This window comes from Xenopus tropicalis, chromosome 4, assembly GCF_000004195.4.
Source record: "Xenopus tropicalis strain Nigerian chromosome 4, UCB_Xtro_10.0, whole genome shotgun sequence".
NCBI classification, from domain to species: Eukaryota; Metazoa; Chordata; class Amphibia; order Anura; family Pipidae; genus Xenopus; species Xenopus tropicalis.
Genome location: NC_030680.2, coordinates 10989603 through 11011104, shown reverse-complemented (window position 1 = coordinate 11011104; position 21502 = coordinate 10989603). Strand labels below are relative to the sequence as shown.

General features: G+C 46.7%; 1 protein-coding gene across 2 annotated transcripts in view; it reads right to left on the bottom strand.

The window, feature by feature from the left end:
* slc1a2 (solute carrier family 1 member 2) overlaps positions 1–21020 on the bottom strand; it is a 62777-nt gene extending 41757 nt beyond the window's left edge. The window contains exon 1 of one of the 2 annotated variants that reach the window (XM_002937294.5): positions 20434–21020. In XM_002937294.5, coding sequence (XP_002937340.1) covers positions 20434–20450 — 17 coding nt within the window. In that variant the 5' untranslated portion in view covers positions 20451–21020. Of the gene's footprint in view, positions 1–4302; positions 4468–20433 lie in introns of those variants that run through there. The other variant, XM_004913345.4, reaches the window with a different exon arrangement.
* Between the last annotated feature and the right edge of the window lie 482 nt (positions 21021–21502).

Sequence of the window (21502 nt, the reverse complement as noted above, 5' to 3'; positions counted from 1 at the left end):
GGGGGTGGGGAGTCGGAGCAAGTTCTACTCCTGTTTCTCTAGAAAAGAAGTCATTTGAGAAAAGTTCCCTTAGTGCCTGTCTCTGGGCGTCTCGTGATTAGACTGAAAGAAAGGGAGCCCGGACAGTCTAATAAATAGATTTACTGGCCTAATGCAGTGGAAGTACATAGACTGGCTGAGACGTAGGGTTGCCACCTGTTTGGTTTTGACTAGGGATGCACCAAATCCAGGATTCTGTTTGGGATTCAGCCAAGATTCAGCCTTTTTCAGCAGCATTCGGATCTGGCCAAATCTTTCTGGCAATGTACTTGCTGCTAAATATGTCATGGCCTATAAATCCCTCCCTTCCCTGACTGACTCCACTGCTAATGCCCCTTTGCAACTATAGGCCCACCCCTGCTTAGCCTATAACCCCGCCCAGTCCACCTATTGCACCCCCCTGCACCTAGACTTTATCTAGCTAATGCCTGATCCAGAGGCTCAGCATAGGTTGCGCACTGCGCTTGCGGACAAAAATGAGAGCTGGAAAGTAGTTTATTATAATGAATTAATAATTAATTTTTAGGACCTCCAAATTAGGATTGCCATCTCTGCCGGCTTTTTTCTCCGGGCAGGGGGCGGGCGGTGACGTCGTAAGGAGTGTGAAGGGGTAGCCAGTGATGTCATGATGACGGGGCTATGACGCGCTGATTGTGATTGGTCAACCTTTGCATCAATCACAGTGAGTCCATTGCGGTTTTTCCAATTTGGAAAACCAGGCAGGCAGTTTTGACCCGGACAGCTCTTCCGAAAAACTGACAGGTGGCAACCCTACTCCAAATGCCTCTGTAGAACTCGGAACCCCTGTCTTCTCTAAGGAGTAAACCCGGGTTAGCAGTCGCCAGTGGTACAAACTGTCTAATCAGTTACACAGAACAGCAGGGAACTCTCTGCTTAAATCAATGCGCTAGCGCTCAGGAACATGGCTCCATGGATGCAATTCTGCGTTCTTGATGACTGAGACCATTTCTAATTAAGGAACCCTTTGGCTCAAAGCACATAGGACGTATTCCCCACCAGCCAATGAAAAAGCAACTGAATCCTGCAGAGGAGCCTGCCATTTAGTCCTAAAGGGGATACAAACCCAGCCATGATGCTGCCCCACTGCGCCCCCTAGTTTTGCTATAGAAGCTGCCAAAAAACATCATTATAGATGCAAGAAAATTCACCAATGAGAATTCTACTGATAAAAAACTTCATTATAAATGCAGAAGAAGTGACCAATGAGAATGCTGATTCCCAGCACTGTGTCAGGCCCCTTGCTGGTACCTTACATATAGAGATAATGATGGCATTTTCCCCTCATTATATGGCACAGGAATCGGACATGGGGATAAGGGCAGACTTGTTCAGTGCTGGGAAACTGGGTTTAATGCTCCCAACTCCAATTGCAGGAACAAATGGAGTTGGAAGTACGGCTCAACAAAACTTTACTCAATTGTTGCTGGACTACAAATGTACAGAATATTGTAACATATAATGAAGGGTGAGGCATGCTGGGAGCTGTAGTCCAGCAACATCAGGGTTGTATTCTTAAAGCAATATTGCACAATAAAACTTTCCCCCAAATCCCCACAGCCAGCGACTGCTTTAAAATGCGAAAAATCCTCCAATGAGAATCCCAGCTGATCTGTATAAATCCGGCTCCATGTTATTTGTCGGTCTCCCCCTGGAAAGATACCGCCATTATGTCTGAATCTTTCTCGTGTTTTACGAAGTGGGCAATGAAGCGGTTAACAACACGGAACAGAAGAAATCCGGATTCCCTTATTGAGAGCACATGCTGAGAGCAATATGGATGCAGAACAAAGCAAGGGCTTACAAGTAGAAATTATGAAGGATTTAGTGAATCTAAACCCTAAAGTGACTTTAAGGATTATCAGCCATGCGACCCCGGGATCTGCTCATATTTCTATAGGCAAGATGGGACTGGTAACATGGCGGAGCTATTTCCCTGCAGAATCTATTGGCATTTATGGAGGTGGCTGGCCCTTTAAATCTTTATTATAACAACAGAGTAGCTGTGGCTACCTCTCACATGAACCCCTGCCGGCCAATGGGAGTTGGGTGTTAGCAGTTGGCATTTACCTGATTGGACATCATTAGTGGCCCCAAGAGATAGGAGCTGAGGGACCAGTCGGGCAAGATAAGATCTATACAAATACTATTCGCAAAATAGTTAAATGCTGTTACAATCATCACCCATCTGAATTTAACTATAACCTCCAGGTGGTCTTTATTCTGAGTTTTCTGCACAACATTCCTCCCATTCACTCACCAGCACCGACACACTCTCTCCCCAGTGCCGAGGCAACAAACCCATCTGCCTTGTATTTCCCATCCCACTGCCGGCCCTTTAAGTAAATCTTCTATCTCTTCTTAGTAGTGATAGGCCCCATGGCAAAGGATTGTGTGGGGATAATTTGTTTATCTAAAGTTCAACCTGCAGCCCCCCTGCTGTTATGGAATTTAAACTACAGTACCAGCAAAGACAGAATACAAGGTCCTACACTACTATCTCTATCCCACAGCCACAGTCCCTTCCCAGAGGCTATTATCCCCCCACTGCTACTATAGGCACCATCTCTCCCTACTATACCTGCTATCCCACAGCCCCAGTCCCTTCCCAGAGGCTATTATCCCACTGCTACTATAGGCACCATCTCTCCCTACTATACCTGCTATCCCACAGCCCCAGTCCCTTCCCAGAGGCTATTATCCCCCCACTGCTACTATAGGCACCATCTCTCCCTACTATACCTGCTATCCCACAGCCCCAGTCCCTTCCCAGAGGCTATTATCCCACTGCTACTATAGGCACCATCTCTCCCTACTATACCTGCTATCCACAGCCCCAGTCCCTTCCCAGAGGCTATTATCCCCCCACTGCTACTATAGGCACCATCTCTCCCTACTATACCTGCTATCCCACAGCCCCAGTCCCTTCCCAGAGGCTATTATCCCACTGCTACTATAGGCACCATCTCTCCCTACTATACCTGCTATCCCCCAGCCCCAGTCCCTTCCCAGAGGCTATTATCCCACTGCTACTATAGGCACCATCTCTCCCTACTATACCTGCTATCCCACAGCCCCAGTCCCTTCCCAGAGGCTATTATCCCACTGCTACTATAGGCACCATCTCTCCCTACTATACCTGCTATCCCACAGCCACAGTCCCTTCCCAGAGGCTATTATCCCCCCACTGCTACTATAGGCACCATCTCTCCCTACTATACCTGCTATCCCACAGCCCCAGTCCCTTCCCAGAGGCTATTATCCCCCCACTGTTACTATAGGCACCATCTCTCCCTACTATACCTGCTATCCCACAGCCCCAGTCCCTTCCCAGAGGCTATTATCCCCCCACTGCTACTATAGGCACCATCTCTCCCTACTATACCTGCTATCCCACAGCCCCAGTCCCTTCCCAGAGGCTATTATCCCCCCACTGCTACTATAGGCACCATCTCTCCCTACTATACCTGCTATCCCACAGCCCCAGTCCCTTCCCAGAGGCTATTATCCCCCCACTGCTACTATAGGCACCATCTCTCCCTACTATACCTGCTATCCCACAGCCCCAGTCCCTTCCCAGAGGCTATTATCCCCCCACTGCTACTATAGGCACCATCTCTCCCTACTATACCTGCTATCCCACAGCCCCAGTCCCTTCCCAGAGGCTATTATCCCCCCACTGTTACTATAGGCACCATCTCTCCCTACTATACCTGCTATCCCACAGCCCCAGTCCCTTCCCAGAGGCTATTATCCCCCCACTGCTACTATAGGCACCATCTCTCCCTACTATACCTGCTATCCCACAGCCCCAGTCCCTTCCCAGAGGCTATTATCCCCCCACTGCTACTATAGGCACCATCTCTCCCTACTATACCTGCTATCCCACAGCCCCAGTCCCTTCCCAGAGGCTATTATCCCCCACTGCTACTATAGGCCACCATCTCTCCCTACTATACCTGCTATCCCACAGCCCCAGTCCCTTCCCAGAGGCTATTATCCCCCACTGCTACTATAGGCACCATCTCTCCCTACTATACCTGCTATCCCACAGCCCCAGTCCCTTCCCAGAGGCTATTATCCCCCCACTGCTACTATAGGCACCATCTCTCCCTACTATACCTGCTATCCCACAGCCCCAGTCCCTTCCCAGAGGCTATTATCCCCCCACTGCTACTATAGGCACCATCTCTCCCTACTATACCTGCTATCCCTTCCTATAAGCCACGTTGAATGACAATGTACCTGTTTGGGATGACCTGGATTTGCCTCATGATTCAGTAAGTGGCTGTAGGATTGGAGGAATATCAGTAACTCAGACCCCGAGTGACGCTGGAGCCTTTGGCCATGGAGCGGAGCTGCTGGGACCCAGTTGGTTATGAGCACATGTAGGGGGTGAATCCTGAGTAAGACCAGAGCTCGCTGCTCTATGGATGTAGTTGGAGCAGCTGGGCATTCAATGCTTGTTTTCTAAATCTATTTTTTCCTGCACCCTGGGAATATTTCAGTTGCTGAGTCGATGCAGCTGTAATTACTCCCTGGGGGGCCCGAGCCTATAGCCGGAGTCACACATGCAACAGGCCCCCCCGATTCTGGATTTGGCTCAGTGCAACCTACGTGTGTGTCTCCCCAATGTTATTTACACTGATTATTGGCACTTTACTGGCTTTTGCCCAGTGGGGCATTTGTTTGAGTTGGTCATGTCACAAAGATATACAATAGGCCTAGAACCCAGCCTTCAGGAACTGTTGGGGCGGAGTCTAGGTAAAGCAGTGGGCTGAACCTTAACACTCAACTGGCAGCTTACAGGTATAGGACCTGTTATCCAGAATGCTTGGGACCCTGGGATTCCGGATAGGAGTTCTTTCCATAATTTGGATCTCCATACATTACATTCTACTTTAAACATCATTTTAACTCAATAGGATTATTTTGCTTGCAATAAGGGGTAATTATATCTTAGTTGGGATCAAGTACAGGTACTGTTTTATTATTACAGAGAAAAGGGAATCATTTAACCATTAAATAAACCCAATAGGGCTGTTCTGCCCCCAATAAGGGGTAATTATATCTTAGTTGGGATCAAGTACAGGTACTGTTTTATTATTACAGAGAAAAGGGAATCATTTAACCATTAAATAAACCCAATAGGGCTGTTCTGCCCCCAATAAGGGGTAATTATATCTTAGTTGGGATCAAGTACAGGTACTGTTTTATTATTACAGAGAAAAGGGAATCATTTAACCATGAAATAAACCCAATAGGGCTGTTCTGCCCCAATAAGGGGTAATTATATCTTAGTTGGGATCAAGTACAGGTACCGTTTTATTATTACAGAGAAAAGGGAATCATTTAACCATTAAATAAACCCAATAGGGCTGTTCTGCCCCAATAAGGGGTAATTATATCTTAGTTGGGATCAAGTACAGGTACTGTTTTATTATTACAGAGAAAAGGGAATCATTTAACCATTAAATAAACCCAATAGGGCTGTTCTGCCCCAATAAGGGGTAATTATATCTTAGTTGGGATCAAGTACAGGTACTGTTTTATTATTACAGAGAAAAGGGAATCATTTAACCATTAAATAAACCCAATAGGACTGTTCTGCCCCCAATAAGGGGTAATTATATATTAGTTGGGATCAAGTACAGGTACTGTTTTATTATTACAGAGAAAAGGGAATCATTTAACCATTAAATAAACCCAATAGGGCTGTTCTGCCCCAATAAGGGGTAATTATATCTTAGTTGGGATCAAGTACAGGTACTGTTTTATTATTACAGAGAAAAGGGAATCATTTAACCATTAAATAAACCCAATAGGGCTGTTCTGCCCCCAATAAGGGGTAATTATATCTTAGTTGGGATCAAGTACATTTACTGTTTTATTATTACAGAGAAAAAAGAAATCATTTTTAAAAATTAGAATTAGAGTGTATGGGAGATGGTCTTTCCGTAATTCAGAACTTTAAGGATAATGGGTTTCCAAATAAGGGATGCCCTACCTGTATAACCTACATTAATTTGCTGTATGCCGGATAATCCTCCCTGAAAAATCCTGTGCTTGGCTCCCCTAAAACCGTACACTCCAAGTGCCTATGCCACCTTAAAGGAGAAGGAAAAGTAAAAACTAAGTAAGCTTTATCAGAAAGGTCCTCTATCAAAAGAAACACCGGATTTCTATCTTCCTTTGTGTAAACATGTTCTGCAATACCAGTCTTCCTCTCTCAGAAAAATCCTCCATTCCGGGGGAGTCTGCGCAGCTCTCTCCTCTCCCCCTTGTCCTGCGCCCCCCTCCCATAAGAATTCACTCCCCCTCTCATCAGAATGTGTGATCTTTGCTACCAACAGCTAGAGCTGCAGCAGGAAGCTACAGAGATGGAGCTAAAATGGCAGCTGCTATCTTAAACAAACAGAGGGAGCTTCTAGGGCTCTTTACTCAGGTATGGTAATGCTTTCTGCAGAATTAGTATAACGTTCTAGGTGGCACTAATGTGGCGAATCTATTGGCAGTAAAATGACAAAATGCCTTTCCTTCTCCTTTAAGGTTAAGAGTGCCTGTGTGCCAGCATAAGCTGTGAGGGTTTGAGTGTTACCATGTGTATCTTCTAGACTGTAAGCTCTTTTGGGCAGGGCTCTCTTCATCTCTTGTATCGGTTATTGGTTGCTTTATATGTTATTCTGTATGTCCAATGTATGTAACCCACTTATTGTACAGCGCTGCGGGATATGTTGGCGCTTTATAAATAGATGTTAATAATAATAATATGCCAACTGGCCAAGCACAGACAGCCCTCAAGCTGCTTTTTGTTTGCTAAACATGCTACCATTTAGTATGCTGCCATCTGTCTGTACAGAAAGCCAGGATTCTGAGGGGTACTGTAGAAATGTTGGTAACTATATCCCAGGTTTAGTAACCAATAGCAACCATTTACATTTACTGGTCACCTGTCTGACAGAAAGCATAGAGTGGCCAAACTAGGCTAGATAAATTGTTACAGCTTCTCATACAGTGACGTCACAATATGGGGAGCATCTGGCAGCTGCAGAGGGGGGGGGGGACACAGAGCGGGGGCAAGGCCAGCCAGGCACCCTAGGTAACCCAACTGCCCACCTCAGCACCCTTATGCAAAGGAGCACTGACAATGCAGTGGCAGCAGTGGGACAAGGGGATGGAGCAGGCAGTGGGGGGGCACGGGCCTGGACTAGGGGTAGGTGACAGACCAGGTATGTCTCTCTGCCTACCGCTAGTTTTATCCCTGGGGACAAAGGAATAGGGGACATACCAAGGGGGGAAGAAGGGGGGAAACACAAGTTTCATGGACATCACAATGGGTAGGGAAGCAGACCTGGTGGCTGCAGAGGGGACACAGGAATCAGTGATGTAACAATAGGCCCTGTGTCTGCAGTATGGAACACAAAAATCAGTGACAATAAGAGGAACAGACCCAGTGGCTGCAGTGGGGAGACAGGATCAAGGGCAAGTAGATCCAATGTCCGAAGAGGGGGACACAAGGATCAGAGACATAACAATATCAGGGTCTGATTCGGTGACTGCAGGGGGGCTGAGCAAAGGGGACCTGTGAGGAGAGACTGGAACCTCCAGCCAGTAAAAAAAATATTCTGTAGTCTAAAACGGTTACATGTGGGTGGAAAACATTTTGCAGAAATGACCTCTCTAATAAACCAGTCCCATCCAGTTATATAAACAGCCCCCTCTCCCAGAAGCCTTTGCTTTCCCCGCAGAGCGATTGTCGAGGCGCTGGCAGCTGAGGGCACAATGGGCATAAAGAGCAGGAAGCTCCGACAGACTTGGGCTCCGGGAAGGGACATGCTTGGAATTTCTACCAACCCCCCTGAGACAATGGGGCATTTTTCGGAGGCGACAGAAAATAAAAAGTTCATTGAGATGTGCCAGCGCGCTAACTGGCAGGATGTTTATTACTGTATTAAACCTGCGATGAGCCCTCCGTGTTCTGCCAGACCTGTCCTTGTGGGAATTAGCAGTCGGGGCACTGATAGAATGGCTGGCACTGCCAGAGAAGGGCATTGTCCCCGTCTGGGCCCTGTTAGCGACCCAGCTCACTTGGTATGCAGACTGGCACAGGGCACAGGGCCACATCGTGTGTGTGTTTGTTCCCAAAGAGGCCGCTTTTTTGCTTTTTTTTTTATTTTTCCGCTTGTGCCAGGTGGTCCTGACTGGGGCAGTGCCAGCTGGGTATAAATGTTGCTGTACAAAAGCCTCTTTCATCTCTTTGGTTACATTTCATTCCTAATGATCTCCCGTCGGGGCAGGAACACAAAGCAGCCTCCTACTTCCTTGGGTGCCCGGCTTGTTGGCATTCGTAAGGGCCACCCTGGGAATGAGACCTCCCCCGCTCAGGCTTGGAGCTGCCATTGGCCGTGTATTGGCCTACAGGTTATTGCTTTATTCTTTTGCCCTTGTTAGGAATATAGATACCCCTGGGGTAAATGGGAGCCTGATTGAGGTTACTGCTGCCCTGGGCTTCTTTCCTTTCCCCAGGGGTCCCATGGGCTGCTGCGTGCACATTATAGAAGTCAGAAAATGGACTTACTGCAAGGGTTTCCACCTGACCAGTATTTGACCAGTCCAGCCAGTAAATCACTAGATAAGGCCCACTTCCCTGCCCACTCCACCTATTTTCCACCCTTTAGGTAAGGCCCCTGCCTGCTCCCCTGACCCAAAGGCTGATATATTAGCTAAAGGGGAAGTAAACCCAGCCATGATGCCGTCCCACTGCGCCCCCTAGTTTTGCTATAGAAGTTGCCAAAAAACATAATTATAGATGCAAGAAAATTCCCCAATGAGAATTCTACTGATAAAAACTTCATTATAAATGCAGAAGAAGTGACCAATGAGAATGCTGATTCCCAGCACTGTGTCAGGCCCCTTGCTGGTACCTTACACATAGAGATAATGATGGCATTTTCCCCTCATTATATGGCACAGGAATCAGACATGGGGATAAGGGCAGACTTGTTCAGTGCTGGGAAACTGGGTTTAATGCTCCCAACTCCAATTGCAGGAACAGAGAACATGGCGCCGGATTTATACAGATCAGCTGGGATTCTCATTGGGGGATTTTTCTCATATTAAAGCAGTCGCTGGCTGTGGGGATTTGGGGGAAAGTTTTATTGTGCAATATTGCTTTAAGAATACAGCCCTGATGTTGCTGGACTACAGCTCCCAGCATGCCTCACCCTTCATTATATGTTACATTATTGTGGGATTTGTAGTCCAGCAACAACTGAGTAAAGTTTGGTTGAGGAGTGCTGTGCAGCAGGGTTTATATCCCCTTTAAAAATGGTGGCAACCCCCTCTACTGCCCCAGGAATCCATGGGAAAATGAAAAAAACATGGCAGGGTGGCACTGAGATGGAAAGCACCCATTTAGCCCATTGCTGTCTATGTAGTGATTTGGGTATAGGTCACATGATGCATTTCCACCAATCAGCAACTGCAGAAGTTTGGGAGACATAAGGCAGCCCTTTGCCAGTGGCTGGATCTGCTTTACTCTGAAGCTGATTTTATATTATAAAATCAATTTGTCTGCTATTGAACAAGGGGGTCCTAGGGGTTTAATTCAGCAGCTGGAGAGCTAATCCTCTGCACACTGACAGCCTCAGGGACGAGCCTTTATTTCATGCTAGCCTCGGAATAAATTGGGAGCAGACCGTTTCCATGGAAATCCCATTCATATCAACCCAAACCCTAAGCTGTGAATGTGAGATATAAAACACTGCTACGGTATTCATTGCCATAAAACTGAAAGAACTACAATGAATTTGGTTTAAGAGATACCATAAAACTATGGCACATAGGGATTCCCCTGTACTAAGCATAATTCAGCAGGAACAGCCCCCTAAGTTTGCCCATAGCCTGTACAGAGAGATACCATAAAACTATGGCACATAGGGATTCCCCTGTACTAAGCACAATTCAGCAGGAACAGCCCCCTAAGTTTGCCCATAGCCTGTACAGAGAGATACCATAAAACTATGGCAGCATAGGGATTCCCCTGTACTAAGCACAATTCAGCAGGAACAGCCCCCTAAGTTTGCTCATAGCCTGTACAGAGAGATACCATAAAACTATGGCACATAGGGATTCCCCTGTACTAAGCACAATTCAGCAGGAACAGCCCCCTAAGTTTGCCCATAGCCTGTACAGAGAGATACCATAAAACTATGGCAGCATAGGGATTCCCCTGTACTAAGCACAATTCAGCAGGAACAGCCCCCTAAGTTTGCTCATAGCCTGTACAGAGAGATACCATAAAACTATGGCAGCATAGGGATTCCCCTGTACTAAGCACAATTCAGCAGGAACAGCCCCCTAAGTTTGCTCATAGCCTGTACAGAGAGATACCATAAAACTATGGCACATAGGGATTCCCCTGTACTAAGCACAATTCAGCAGGAACAGCCCCCTAAGTTTGCTCATAGCCTGTACAGAGAGATACCATAAAACTATGGCAGCATAGGGATTCCCCTGTACTAAGCACAATTCAGCAGGAACAGCCCCCTAAGTTTGCTCATAGCCTGTACAGAGAGATACCATAAAACTATGGCACATAGGGATTCCCCTGTACTAAGCACAATTCAGCAGGAACATTTAGGGGTACAGGGTGCATGGGGTTACGGGGAGAGTGTATATTATGTGCAGTTACACAGATATATTGCCAGTTATTCCCGTGCAGCTTTCTATCCAAAGAATTGACTTATTAATCACTGACACCGGATTCGTCAATACCAAACGCTGGCAACCGACCAATGAGCACTGAGCCTCGGCCCCATTTATCATGAGAGCTCCCTATCCCGGAGGTCAGGGGGTTAAACAAGCAATCTGCGGCACCTTGTCCAACCACATTTATCCCCAGAACAAATCGTTAGCTCCCTTATTTATCAAAAAATCCATTTGCGCGCAGGCGTCGGCGCCGATGTCACACGAAAATGATTCCTTAATGGGACCTGCCATGAAAACAAATGCGTTTATTTGCCCTCGAACATGTAACGTATTGTAACGGACTGTATCTACTTATTACTTGCCCTTTAATTGCCATTTCCCTGTGAAGGAAGCTCTGCAATACGACTATAACATAAAAATACAGAGATTTGTTGCAGAGATTTTGCTGGCATGTCTGGGATTTATATGCCCATAATCCATTTTCTGCAGTAATTGTTCTAGTATGTCTGGGATTAATATAGTTACATAGTTACATAGGGTTGAAAAAAGACCAGAGTCCATCAAGTTCAACCCATCCAAGTAAACCCAGCACACACACCCTATACTTACCTATCTATACTATACCTTTATAAATGCCTTTAATAAATGTCAATTTTTGTGCTACTGCGGCTTTAAATGAGCCCCCGCGTGTAGCCCGGTGTGTTTTATGATTCTTTTATGCAAACCCCAGAGCTGCCATGTTGATTGCTGCTTTAACTTGGGTTAGTATGAATACAATCACACAGGGGGCGCTCTGCTGGCTTTCGTCCAAATGGGCTTAGATTAAGGATGGACTTACCCTTTAAATAGCAAGAGTCCAGTTAAGTTGATATGAAATAGTGGCCCTTGGTACTGTGCTGTACATTGGAACCCCCAGGAAAATCCACCAATGGCCACAAAGCACAATGGGTTTGTACTGCATATGAACACAGACATAGAGAAATAATATGTAAGGATTGGTTGCTATGGGTTACTAGACCAGGCATGTTTCTACAGGCAGCAGTGCACGGCAAAGAAAGACGCTGTACAGCACATTTATAGGTGCAGCCGTTATTGGACTGGGGTGTCTGGGACCCATCAGAGCTTCAACCTCAAAGGCCCCCCCATTCGCCATATCTTTTAGCTCCTTTATCCTCTACTTTATGGCTGTGATGGGGGGGGGGGTAGAGAAGACAGAGTAGTGGGGAAAAGGCCAAGGTTGGGGCCCACTGGGTTGTGTCCAGGCGTCCGACCCTGCAGTCAACTATTCATAGTAGGGAATTTCCACCCAGTAACCCTCCACTGGTAACTCTACTACAACTCCCAGCAACCACAGCAAATGGGTCACGGTCGCCAGTGCTGGGAAAGAAGACACAAGTTTGGGGCATTTAGTACCTTTGCAGAACAAGTGGGTGCAGGGGGCAGTAGATGGGTGCATGGGGGGGGGGGGCAATAGGGCCAGTAGATGAGATGCACAGCCTTTCTTAGCAAGAGCCAATCAGCACAGAATGTCTGTTGGAATATGGCGAAATCTGCTGAGTGAGCGAAACGCGTTGTGAGCTGTCTGCTTAGCTCAGTGCCCCTGTCTCCTTAGTGCGGGGGGATCTGCTGGCTCATCACTTGGTACATTCTGTAGTGGGGGGGGGCAACAATAATAATAGTACAAGGCACTGTATGTTTTTGAGATATTCCTTGGCTAATGCTTACAATCCATGGGGGCTTGTGGCCAAGGGGCAATTCCTCAGTTGCACCAGGAGGTGTCGGCAGTGAGCACAAACAATTTAATAATGAATTTCATTCATTAATTCAAATAGACTTATATGAGTAGTTAATGCCGTGCAGAATGTGGCTGCACCCCACTGTACCCCAAGTGGCAACAAAGAGAAGGGAAGATTTAGCAGCAAAACTGGGGCCAAAATAACACCTGCCCCTGCACTGGGGGCAAAAAGGGGCAACATTAAACCTGGCAAAGACCATTCCAGCGCCACACACACACTACAATGAGTTTTTATTAGAATCTCAGTTCAGCTCAGTCTGACTGGTCACAGGCTGGTATGTGGCGCCCCCTGTTGGGCAGAAGTCGTGTGGTTTGTGCACAAAAGTGCAAGAAATCCTTGTGCTAAACATAGTAAATAGCCGGATAAAGTGAAGAACTGAGACTTCTCATTGTCCCACTCCCCGGCCAACTGCCCAGGAGTTAGTTGGGGTTCCCACAACGAGTTATAGAGAAAATGGGGTGTAGGGAGTTTTAACCAAGAGCTGCCAGACCTCCCCCCATAAACACAACCTAGAGCTATAGAGAAAAATGAGTCCCATAAGGTCGCAACCCACAAGGGACAATATGACGACGGGGAGCAGGTGTGCTGGGAAGGGTTGGACACGGGTCAGTAGCACAATAACGTGTAACATACGTGTAACCACTGCCCCTACTCCCTCATTACAACTTGCCCATCTGATTGGTGTCGGAAATGATGTACGGCAAGGTCACTGGGTCATCCTGGATAATGTACCATGTTGTGTTGGCTTTGTAGTGAGGAAATAGAGATAATCTGCCCCCTTCTGTATATTATAAGGATATTAGAAGTATCACTCATGTATTATAAGGGATAATGTACCCCCTACTGTAAATGATAAGGATATTAGCAGTCACTGAGGGGTTCTGTGCCCATATAAAGGCACAAGGCTGCAGGCTGAGTTATACAGGGAACTCTGAGTATCACTCATGTATTATAAGGGATAATGTACCCCCTACTGTAAATGATAAGGATATTAGCAGTCACTGAGGGGTTCTGTGCCCCCCATATAAAGGCACAAGGCTGCAGGCTGAGTTATACAGGGAACTCTGAGTATCACTCATGTATTATAAGGGATAATGTACCCCCTACTGTAAATGATAAGGATATTAGCAGTCACTGAGGGGTTCTGTGCCCCCCATATAAAGGCACAAGGCTGCAGGCTGAGTTATACAGGGAACTCTGAGTATCACTCATGTATTATAAGGGATAATGTACCCCCTACTGTAAATGATAAGGATATTAGCAGTCACTGAGGGGTTCTGTGCCCATATAAAGGCACAAGGCTGCAGGCTGAGTTATACAGGGAACTCTGAGTATCACTCATGTATTATAAGGGATAATGTACCCCCTACTGTAAATGATAAGGATATTAGCAGTCACTGAGGGGTTCTGTGCCCATATAAAGGCACAAGGCTGCAGGCTGAGTTATACAGGGAACTCTGAGTATCACTCATGTATTATAAGGGGTAATGTACCCCCTACTGTAAATGATAAGGATATTAGCAGTCACTAAGGGGTTCTGTGCCCCCCATATAAAGGCACAAGGCTGCAGGCTGAGTTATACAGGGAACTCTGAGTATCACTCATGTATTATAAGGGATAATGTACCCCCTGCTGTAAATGATAAGGATATTAGCAGTCACTGAGGGTTCTGTGCCCATATAAAGGCACAAGGCTGCAGGCTGAGTTATACAGGGAATTCTGAGTATCACTCATGTATTATAAGGGATAATGTACCCCCTACTGTAAATGATAAGGATATTAGCAGTCACTGAGGGGTTCTGTGCCCATATAAAGGCACAAGGCTGCAGGCTGAGTTATACAGGGAACTCTGAGTATCACTCATGTATTATAAGGGATAATGTACCCCCTACTGTAAATGATAAGGATATTAGCAGTCACTGAGGGGTTCTGTGCCCCCCATATAAAGGCACAAGGCTGCAGGCTGAGTTATACAGGGAACTCTGAGTATCACTCATGTATTATAAGGGATAATGTACCCCCTGCTGTAAATGATAAGGATATTAGCAGTCACTGAGGGGTTCTGTGCCCATATAAAGGCACAAGGCTGCAGGCTGAGTTATACAGGGAACTCTGAGTATCACTCATGTATTATAAGGGATAATGTACCCCCTACTGTAATTGATAAGGATATTAGCAGTCACTGAGGGGTTCTGTGCCCATATAAAGGCACAAGGCTGCAGGCTGAGTTATACAGGGAACTCTGAGTATCACTCATGTATTATAAGGGATAATGTACCCCCTACTGTAAATGATAAGGATATTAGCAGTCACTGAGGGGTTCTGTGCCCATATAAAGGCACAAGGCTGCAGGCTGAGTTATACAGGGAACTCTGAGTATCACTCATGTATTATAAGGGATAATGTACCCCCTACTGTAAATGATAAGGATATTAGCAGTCACTGAGGGGTTCTGTGCCCATATAAAGGCACAAGGCTGCAGGCTGAGTTATACAGGGAACTCTGAGTATCACTCATGTATTATAAGGGATAATGTACCCCCTACTGTAAATGATAAGGATATTAGCAGTCACTGAGGGGTTCTGTGCCCCCCATATAAAGGCACAAGGCTGCAGGCTGAGTTATACAGGGAACTCTGAGTATCACTCATGTATTATAAGGGATAATGTACCCCCTACTGTAAATGATAAGGATATTAGCAGTCACTGAGGGGTTCTGTGCCCCCCCATATAAAGGCACAAGGCTGCAGGCTGAGTTATACAGGGAACTCTGAGTATCACTCATGTATTATAAGGGATAATGTACCCCCTACTGTAAATGATAAGGATATTAGCAGTCACTGAGGGGTTCTGTGCCCCCCCATATAAAGGCACAAGGCTGCAGGCTGAGTTATACAGAATTACATGGGGGGGGGGGGGGTAGGCTGTACATCTGCTTTAATGCCAGGTGTAGGGGAGACAAGGAACTACAGTGAGTAAATGTGATTTAATGCAATAGGGACACCTGTGATGCTTAGGGCCCAGGAAAATGCCCCTTCTGACCCTTTTGCCCCCCCTGTTAGAATGCCGTGAGTTACAGGCTACAGGCTGTACCCAGCATGCACCAACTATTCAGTAATAGGATGTGGATCGGCAGTGTATTTGGGAATGTTCTGAATGTAAATGATCTCCATTCCTGGGAGCGGAACTGACACTTTCCCTTTCATCCCCATCTAATAAAGTGCAGGTACCAGGGAGACGGCGCTGCCTGATTCGCGCTTTATACGTGAGCTGTCACCCACACAGCAGCCTGCGGAACGGCTTTCAAGTGGGAAAATTGGATCTCAGGGAAAATAAATCAATTGCTGTTTCACACCTCTGGCTCTGTGCGGCTACACAGCGCGTTTTGTACCAATATCATGGGCCCACTTATATATTACACATGTTTATAACGTCTGCCTCCCCAGCTCCTATATAAATATATATTAACTCTGCCTGCAGATCCCTCCTTATCTGACACTTTCCTTATTGCCCCTTTCTCTAGCAAATCTGCCACAGCGGCTTGTGATGTGCTCTTGTTGCTCAAAAGTCATTGCTGCATAGGGAAGAAACTTAGGGACACCCAGCAGGGACAGGTACAAACCCCTTTGCTCATAGCCTGTACAGAGAGATACCATAAAACTATGGCACATAGGGATTCCCCTGTACTAAGCACAATTCAGCAGGAACAGCCCCCTAAGTTTGCTCATAGCCTGTACAGAGAGATACCATAAAACTATGGCAGCATAGGGATTCCCCTGTACTAAGCACAATTCAGCAGGAACAGCCCCCTAAGTTTGCTCATAGCCTGTACAGAGAGATACCATAAAACTATGGCACATAGGGATTCCCCTGTACTAAGCACAATTCAGCAGGAACAGCCCCCTAAGTTTGCTCATAGCCTGTACAGAGAGATACCATAAAACTATGGCAGCATAGGGATTCCCCTGTACTAAACACAATTCAGCAGGAACAGCCCCCTAAGTTTGCTCATAGCCTGTACAGAGAGATACCATAAAACTATGGCACATAGGGATTCCCCTGTACTAAGCACAATTCAGCAGGAACAGCCCCCTAAGTTTGCTCATAGCCTGTACAGAGAAATACCATAAAACTATGGCAGCATAGGGATTCCCCTGTACTAAGCACAATTCAGCAGGAACAGCCCCCTAAGTTTGCTCATAGTCTAATATCCTTTTCATTTACAGTAGGGGGTACAATATCCCTTATAATACATGAGTGATACTCAGAGTTCCCTGTATAACTCAGCCTGCAGCCTTGTGCCTTTATATGGGCACAGAACCCCTCAGTGACTGCTAATATCCTTATCATTTACAGTAGGGGGTACATTATCCCTTATAATACATGAGTGATACTCAGAGTTCCCTGTATAACTCAGCCTGCAGCCTTGTGCCTTTATATGGGCACAGAACCCCTCAGTGACTGCTAATATCCTTATCATTTACAGTAGGGGGTACATTATCCTTATAATACATGAGTGATACTCAGAGTTCCCTGTATAACTCAGCCTGCAGCCTTGTGCCTTTATATGGGCACAGAACCCCTCAGTGACTGCTAATATCCTTATCATTTACAGTAGGGGGTACATTATCCCTTATAATACATGAGTGATACTCAGAGTTCCCTGTATAACTCAGCCTGCAGCCTTGTGCCTTTATATGGGCACAGAACCCCTCAGTGACTGCTAATATCCTTATCATTTACAGTAGGGGGTACATTATTCCTTATAATACATGAGTGATACTCAGAGTTCCCTGTATAAGGATCTCTAAGGAAGTGCCCAGATAGGAACCATAGGACCCATCACACAATTTGATTTTAGGGGCCAATGAGAACCATCAGATGCAGAAAACAACCAATTAGATGGGGTTGAGGCTCGGGCCTAGGAGGAGATTTGTTGCCAACTTTGTGCCACAAAAAGACACTTCTGGAAACAGCAGCTCAGATTTGCCAAGAGCTTCTTGTCTGCAGTTGGAACCAACAGGACATTTCCCTAAATGTCGGTACCGTGTTTGTATTGAGTCCATGAATGTTCCATTGGAAGGGCCCGTCTGCAACTGGAAATGGCACAGAAACTGGAAAGTTACACGAGAACATGATGTTTTATTAAGTGTGCGGTCAGGGCTCCACAGCCAATCCCTGCCTGGGGCAAACTCCAGCATTATGCCAGGAAGGGTCATTGTTTTATTACTCATTATTTACTTTGTTATTGTACAGTAGTGCAAATATCTGGGATACAATTGTGCCAACCCCTGTTAGTGCCCCCAGAGAAATGCTATTTGCCAGGTTTGTATATCACTAGTTTTTAATATTCTTTTCTAACATAGAGGCCACATACTGAGCATAATGTAAAGCCATTAAAAAATAACAATAGTAGCATGGGATTGGATAGCAGGTATAGTAGGGAGAGATGGTGCCTATAGTAGCAGTGGGGGGATAATAGCCTCTGGGAAGGGACTGGGGCTGTGGGATAGCAGATATAGTAGGGAGAGATGGTGCCTATAGTAGCAGTGGGGGATAATAGCCTCTGGGAAGGGACTGGGGCTGTGGGATAGCAGGTATAGTAGGGAGAGATGGTGCCTATAGTAGCAGTGGGGGGATAATAGCCTCTGGGAAGGGACTGGGGCTGTGGGATAGCAGGTAAAGTAGGGAGAGATGGTGCCTATAGTAACAGTGGGGGATAATAGCCTCTGGGAAGGGACTGTGGCTGTGGGATAGCAGGTATAGTAGGGAGAGATGGTACCTATAGTAGCAGTGGTGGGATAATAGCCTCTGGGAAGGGACTGGGGCTGTGGGATAGCAGGTATAGTAGGGAGAGATGGTGCCTATAGTAGCAGTGGTGGGATAATAGCCTCTGGGAAGGGACTGGGGCTGTGGGATAGCAAGTATAGTAGGGAGAGATGGTGCCTATAGTAGCAGTAGTGGGATAATAGCCTCTGGGAAGGGACTGGGGCTGTGGGATAGCAGGTATAGTAGGGAGAGATGGTGCCTATAGTAGCAGTGGGGGGATAATAGCCTCTGGGAAGGGACTGGGGCTGTGGGATAGCAGGTATAGTAGGGAGAGATGGTGCCTATAGTAGCAGTGGGGGGATAATGGCCTCTGGGAAGGGACTGGGGCTGTGGGATAGCAGGTATAGTAGGGAGAGATGGTGCCTATAGTAGCAGTGGTGGGATAATAGCCTCTGGGAAGGGACTGGGGCTGTGGGATAGCAGGTATAGTAGGGAGAGATGGTGCCTATAGTAGCAGTGGGGGGATAATAGCCTCTGGGAAGGGACTGGGGCTGTGGGATAGCAGGTATAGTAAGGAGAGATGGTGCCTATAGTAGCAGTGGGGGGATAATAGCCTCTGGGAAGGGACTGGGGCTGTGGGATAGCAGGTATAGTAGGGAGAGATGGTGCCTATAGTAGCAGTGGGGGGATAATAGCCTCTGGGAAGGGACTGGGGCTGTGGGATAGCAGGTATAGTAGGGAGAGATGGTGCCTATAGTAGCAGTGGGGGGATAATAGCCTCTGGGAAGGGACTGGGACTGTGGGATAGCAGGTATAGTAGGGAGAGATGGTGCCTATAGTAACAGTGGGATAATAGCCTCTGGGAAGGGACTGGGGCTGTGGGATAGCAGGTATAGTAGGGAGAGATGGTGCCTATAGTAGCAGTGGGGGGATAATAGCCTCTGGGAAGGGACTGTGGCTGTGGGATAGCAGGTATAGTAGGGAGAGATGGTGCCTATAGTAGCAGTGGGGGGATAATAGCCTCTGGGAAGGGACTGGGGCTGTGGGATAGCAGGTATAGTAGGGAGAGATGGTGCCTATAGTAGCAGTGGGATAGTATCCCCCCCAGTCTGTGGATGCAGAACCCCTCGTAGCTCTTCCTCTCTTTAGGAACAAACTGATGAGGAAGGCAGAGAGTTAGAATGGGAGGAGGCATATATGCAACCCAATACTCGCTAAAAAGCACATCATCTGTGGCCCCTTTGCCACCGCGCTCCCCAGGGGCCGGCCCAATCTGCCGGGGAAAGGAATAAAATGAAGGGTAAGTAATTGAATCAGTGTAATTGTGGAAGCAAAGAATTAACCCAGGAAGCAATCTGCGTTTCCCTACAGGGACCTCGGCCGTAAGACAATCCGACAGCAGAACTCATCCTCGCTCTTATAAGCCAATAAAAGAAATGGGGGGAAAAAAACCCGCTTTGGACGCGCGTTCCAGACTGCGAGTAACAACACAACGTGAGCACGTGCTCCTATTAATACCCAGCAATCCGGGCTTTCATCTCGCTCAATATGGAAACCCGCTAAGCTCAGATTTTCGTGCATAGAATTCATCCCAGGCACCAGCGCTATTGTGTCATGTCAACAATGGGGGCTTTTAAAAAAAAAGGGAGAAGAAGCAGGGAAGGGGGTAGCGGCGGCGGAGGGAAGGGGGGGGGGGTTGAGATTCCCTTTCAAGTGGTCTTGGCAGCCCCTTCATGGGAGAATCCAACAGCTGATGCAAAGTGACAGACGTCAAATGGTGGAGGCAAAAGGCAATGGCAAGAGAGGGCAGCGAGGAAGCGGAGAACTTGGCGTCAAGACGTATTCGCCATCCAAAGAGATTTTATATTTATAAGGGGGGGTGGGGGGTAAATAACCGAACACTATAAAGCCCTAAATGCCTTCCCCGGCATTGTCTTACCCTACTCACTAATATATAGGAATTCTGTAGCTATTCTTAATGAGAAGGGGTAATTAATAAGTACAACATCTCCTTATCATATTTGGTTGGGGGTAGAAATATCAACATCAGGTATCAATATATAACATCAAAGACCGCCAAGAAGGAACATTGAGGCTCTCACCCTTCTGTCGATGCCATGGTGCTCCCAGGTGCTGTCTCTTCTCCAGAAGGTCTGTAGAGCGGCTCAGGTTCAGAGATGCCAGGGAAGGTCCCTCAGCCTTGGCATAAACTGACCCCCCTTCTGTAATCCACACAGTTCCCAGAAAAACCCACCAAAGGGACCGGTGGGGGGGGGTAGAGGGACAAAACCAGTGGGAACGGCGTGACCTGCCTCAAGTTTGATGTTGTCCACAGTCTCCAGACCTGAAATGACTTGAAGGTTCCACTGCCACCTCTGGTGGAGAATGCGCCCTGGAGGAGGTGGAACTCTGGGGGTTTTGGGACTTCCCTCTCTCTCTCGCTCTTTGATTTTTTGCTTTCTTGCCTGTCTCGGAGCTCCTGGCTGAGTGGCTGCCGGCTACAGCGGGGATTGGGGAGGCTCTTAGTATTCTAGCTGTGGATTTGCGCTCTATCCCTCGCTATTTTAGGCAGGGCTGCTCCGTCGCTTTAAATCCTCAGCCCTTCTGCAAAGAGCATCCACGGAGATGGAGAGGGAAAGGGAGAATGAGCCGGGGAAGCTCTGCTGTCAGCAACGTAGGGTTAACACTTCATAGAAAATGACAGGTTAGAGCATCATTAGCAGCAAGTTCTCATGGAAAAATAACCCCCCCCTCCACCTCCTCCTCTTCCTCACCAGATGGGTCCGAGGGTCTTATGGGGGGTGAGAGTAAAAATTATTTATATTCCTTATATTCTGGTCTCAGTATAACAGCACAGACAGACAGATAGATAGATAGATAGATAGATAGATAGATAGACAGACAGACAGACAGATAGATAGATAGATAGATAGAGAGAGAGAGAGAGAGAGAGAGAGAGAGAGAGAGAGAGAGAGAGAGAGAGATAGATAGATAGATAGATAGATAGATAGATAGATGATAGATAGATAGATAGATAGATAGATAGATAGATAGATAGAGAGAGATAGATAGATAGATAGATAGATAGATAGATAGATAGATAGATAATAGATAGATAGATAGATAGATAGATAGATAGACAGATAGATGATAGATAGATAGATAGATAGA